This window comes from Mus musculus, chromosome 18, assembly GCF_000001635.26.
Source record: "Mus musculus strain C57BL/6J chromosome 18, GRCm38.p6 C57BL/6J".
NCBI lineage: Eukaryota > Metazoa > Chordata > Mammalia > Rodentia > Muridae > Mus > Mus musculus.
The window spans coordinates 89,768,480-89,773,708 of record NC_000084.6 but is presented as its reverse complement, the minus strand read 5'-3'; the positions used below and the strand labels follow the sequence as shown (position 1 = coordinate 89,773,708).

General features: G+C 41.7%; 1 protein-coding gene across 1 annotated transcript in view; it reads left to right on the top strand.

The window, feature by feature from the left end:
• Positions 1–4,168: 4,168 nt before the first annotated feature.
• Positions 4,169–5,229, top strand: part of Dok6 (docking protein 6) — a 477,118-nt gene continuing 476,057 nt past the window's right edge. The window contains exon 1 of the mRNA NM_001039173.2: positions 4,169–4,638. Within this exon, the coding sequence (NP_001034262.1) occupies positions 4,573–4,638 (66 nt within the window). The 5' untranslated portion in view covers positions 4,169–4,572. The remainder of the gene's footprint in view (positions 4,639–5,229) is intronic.

Below are 5,229 nucleotides of genomic sequence, written 5' to 3'. Positions count from 1 at the left end.
GTTTTTTGTTATTCCAGATGAATCTGCCGATTGCCCTTTCTAATTCGTTGAAGAATTGAGTTGGAATTTTGATGGGGATTGCATTGAATCTGTAGATTGCTTTTGGCAAGATAGCAATTTTTACAATGTTGATCCTGCCAATCCATGAGCATGGGACATCTTTCCATCTTCTGAGATCTTCTTTAATTTCTTTCTTCAGAGACTTGAAGTTCTTATCATACAGATCTTTCACTTCCTTAGTTAGAGTCACGCCAAGGTATTTTAAAAGCAATCTACAGCAAACCAATAGCCAACATCAAAGTAAATGGTGAGAAGCTGGAAGCAATCCCACTAAAATCAGGGACTAGACAAGGCTGTCCACTCTCGCCCTACCTATTCAACATTGTACTTGAAGTCCTAGCCAGAGCAATTAGACAACAAAAGGAGATCAAGGGGATACAAATTGGAAAGGAAAAAGTCAAAATATCACTTTTTGCAGATGATATGATAGTATATATAAGTGACCCTAAAAATTCCACCAGAGAACTCCTAAGCCTGATAAACAGCTTCAGTGAAGTAGCTGGATATAAAATTAACTCAAACAAGTCAATGGCCTTTCTGTACACAAAGGATAAACAGGCTGAGAAAGAAATTAGGGAAACAACACCCTTCTCAATAGTCACAAATAATATAAAATACCTTGGCGTGACTCTAACTAAGGTAGTTGATTTTTATAGTTGATTCTGTCAGATTGACTTCTGCCAATGGAATATAGGGGATCTGAATGTCCCTTCTCATTCTAGATTATATAATTCTCCCTGTTTCTACAGATACACATAATATGTATTGCATATATATTAATTAACATATTTATTTATTTATTTATTTATTTATTTATTATAGTGATTTCTTACAAAGTCTTTGAAAGCAGAAAGGAAGAAATGAGAAGTAGTTTGAAGTAGCTATGGAATAGAAAATATATAAGATGTACTTGGAGTATTTCATGTACATAGCAAGGCTAGTAAATCCCTTGAGTACCTACTGGGTAAACTTGAAGAACACCACCTGAAGAAGCACTTTGTAGTCCAGACACCACAAAGAAAACAAGAATTAAAGTTGGAAATACACCAATATACAACTACTCCAAAGAGAACAAGGGCTCATTAGGAACTTGTTAGAACTCACTCATTAGTTCTGAAACCTGGTTAATAAAGTCAAAACTAAACAGTCCTCTGATTTTCAAGGAACAGCAGTTTTGGTTGGTTGATTTTCAGTAAATGAATAGAAACTTACACATCCAAGAAATGAATACAACTAGCCAATTAGAGCTGTGAAATCCTTAATGAAATGATTCCTTTTAGAAGTCATCATCACTATAAGGCAGGTTAGTGAAGAATTTTATAATCTCATCCTTAAAATTTTCTTTTTCTTTAATTTACACTTTATGTATGGATCAAGCTGACATTTCAGCCTTCTAATCTATTCTACAGCTAGACCTTTTGTTCCATTCAGCATGATTCAGTAGGATGTACGCATTTCTCATGAATTATTCTTGCAATAAAAAAACAGAATATAACCTAATTTCTCAGTCATATTATTGGCTAATGGAAAATATCAACTTAAGTGAGGCACCATAAGAATAAAATCACACAAATCAAAAACTGAAGAACATTAAATAACAATCTAATATTTTCAAGTAGAAAATAATGGAATAATATTAAAATAAAGAAAGGACCAAACAAATTACCATGTCATAGATTTTCAAAGGAAATAAGTACAAGAGAACAATCCAATCACTTAAACTTATTTCCAGAGCTGACAAGATGGCTCAGTGGGTAAAGGCACTTGCCACCAAAACTCATGACCCGATTCCATCTTCATATCTTGCATTAAGGAAGGAGAGAAATAAATCCATAAAGTTGTCCTCTGACTTTCACAAATTCAAATGAGGCATGCAGTTGACCCTCCACAAATAAATAATAAATAGGTAAATATAAATTACAAATTAGCTCATCTTATAATCAAGGCTGTTATAAACACCTTGGTTAGTGTGAGTATAGATGATGAGTAAATACTCTTTACTAGTTGTGGTTACTTAATCAAACTGAATATTATTAAGCTCTGAAATGATTCCTGAGAGAGTCTTGGACTTCTATAAAAATAGATTGTGATGGTTAATTTTTGCCATCAAATTGAATAGATTTAGAATTACCTAGAAGATATAACTTGGAGCATGCCTGTGGGATTTCTTCCAGAGACAAGAAGATACACTGGGAATATGGGCTGGAGCCCTAGATCAGAGAAAAACAAAAAGAAGCAGGCTGAGTACCATCATCCTTCCCTCCCTGTTCAAGTGACTGCGTTGAGTGTTGAACAACTGTCATCATTGAATGACTGCTGCCCTGCTTTCCCTATCATGGTGACCTTTGCTTTGTATCAACAATGAGTAAAACAACTGATACACAGGTTTGTAAATAAAAGAGTTTATGATCATGTAAGTTATTGTCGACTCCAACCTTGAAATTTTTGTCCAATCACAGAGCATTTTTGAGCCTCATTGTTCTACCAGATAAATGGGGAGTAAGTTTCACTTGATATTTGTTGTTGCAAAGAGGATCACATGAAGTAATTCATTTGTTAATATGAGGAACTCTGGAGCATTTTAAAAAATGAAATGAAATATGTAAAAATAAGTGGAGAAAAAAATGCCCCTAGTTTTAAAGGAGATAACCACAGAGGTTAATAAGCAGAGGTGAATTTTCCAGGGAGACCAGAATTGATCTCCTTTCACAGTGATAACTGACTGGGATTTGTCAGGCTATTTTAAACATTTACCCTGCTTTATTGCAGTTTGCTTGCGTGGTGTTAGGGGTAAAAGATGAATAGAGGGGAGGAGATTCACCTCATGAATGAAATAGACTGGATGTATACTGCTGAGGTATGTTAGGATTCCTCTTGGGTACTGATTTAAATGGGACCTCTTGGTAAGACTGGGACCAGCATCTCCCCTGTATCATTTAAAGCTGCCCTTTTGGCTGAGAATGAAGGGCATGTAAACTTCTTCTCAAGGCTTTCATTATTTTTTTCTCCCCTCAAATGTAGCTTTGTACCTCTATTAAGTGATTATGATGCAAATAGAGATAAGACCATTTAAATAAGAACCTAGAAAAATACTTCTTGTGAAGTAAGCAGAATTAAATGTGGTCTTATGAAGATCCATTAAATATGAATTCCTCACAAAGACTTCTTTGCACATCTTTTTTTCTTAACTATCAACCTCCGTAGCTTCTTAAGTTGTAAATATTCTTTACTATAGTTAAAAATCCATAAATTTCTGCCAGCCAATATTCAACGCTCCTTTTCCTTGAACCACCTAAAACAATGTAACTTTAAAATTCTGTCTATAATTTATGTATATATATGTACATATATATATATATACATATTAGTATGTTTTCATAGATTAAGAGGAGAAAGTTCACTACTTTGTTTTTTTTTTTTTTTTTTTTTTTTTTTTTTTTTTTTTTTTTTACAAGTTGAACATTTCAGCACATCTATGGAGCACCGTTCTGCCTTTTATTTCCTGAATAGATGAAATGCCAGTAGTACATTGAGCCCTAGTTAACCAAAAAACGCGATTGTCAATCCAGGCACCACAGCCTTTTCTATAGAGGACATCTGTGACCTGCTGCCTCCAGGATTCCTTCTGACTTCAGCAGCCTGAGGATTAGACACATGCGCAGGGTTGGTCTCTTTGTGTGTGCACCAGGAAGGGCTTCGATTTACACTTCCCAACAGGGCAAAGACCGGGAAAGGCCACGTGTGCCTAGAACTAAAAAATGTATTGTAGACACCATCTCTGAAATAAACAATTGTCTCGCTCTTCTTTGCCTCTTGCGAACCTGTGAAGTCTCCCCCTCAATGCTCTGTCCACACTGCCCAGTTTGGGAAGGCCAGATTAACAGCGGTGGAATGAGGAGCCTTGTCCTTAGGAATCCAAGCCTGGGCGAGTGGTGCCAGCACAGGGCTACTGTGGGAGCCATATCCTAGGCGCGGGTGGCAGGCGAAGATCCTTGCCCAAGAAAAGAGTGATGGAGTGCATCTTGCCAGCATCCTCCAGCCCTGCCACCCCGCGGGCAAGGGGGAGGGAGCCGATCGGGCGCAACGGCCCGCCCCGCCGTCCCTCCCCCTTCTCCGCGCCGGGGAGCCGCGATGGTGCGCTCCGGCCAGCTGTGCGCCGCCGAGTGAGGCGCCAGCCTGTGGGTGCTGCCGGGGGCGGTGGCGCGGAGGGGGGTACAACTGGCGGTGGCGCGGGTCGCGGTGCTCCGCTTGTGGCCGGGGGCGAAGGTGACGACGGGTCGCGAGGTGCTGGTGCTGCTGAGCAGTTCCGGGCCCGGATCCCTTGTCTCCGTGTGTGGCGGCCCAGCTATCGACCCCGGGTCCGCGCCAGCAGGAGCCTGGGGAGAAATCAGCGGCGGCGCGACTGCTGGCGGCGGCCGGCTGGATGCGAGACCTGCGTGGACCGGGCGGCGGACAGCGGTTGTCGACTCCGAGAAGCGGATCGCCCAGCAGAGGAACCCGACCGCTCTGGCCATGGCCTCCAACTTTAACGACATAGTCAAGCAGGGCTACGTGAAAATCCGCAGCAGGAAGCTAGGGGTGAGTGGTTAACTCGGCTTTCTCCTTCTTCTCTGCTTCTGCGACCAGGAGGGCTGCTGGGGATGGGGGCGGGGAGAGGTGACCCGCGCGGGTACCAGGGCAACCTGCCTTGCCCAGATAGTCCGCTTGTTGCTTGAACCGACCAGAGCTTGGCACCTGCCTGAGGTACTCTGCACACCGAGGTGAGGGCTCTGGAGCGCCTAGGTCCCTATTCTCAAGTGCGCTGGGCTCATGGTGACCACAGCTAGAAGTCCAGTAGAACACAGGGATTGTCAGTTCCAAAGATATATGAGTCATAGAGATTTATTACATTTGGTGTAACCTACAACGATTTCTCTCAAAAGTGTGTGACTCTGGGGAGAACTGCCGAGTGCTGACAGCAGGTGTAAAAGGTGTCTTTCTCTGTGTGTTTAGATTCACCATTTTTAGGTCTTCTTTCTCCAAGCCCGATTCGAAATTCTCCTTTGATGCCTCATCAGCGCAGCGCATCCCCTTTGGCTACAGCAGGGACTTTAACATGCCCTTAATAGTTGCCCACAGTTTGGCTGCCTCAGCCGCTGTTTTCCTGGACATGTGTATTTGTCCCAGTGT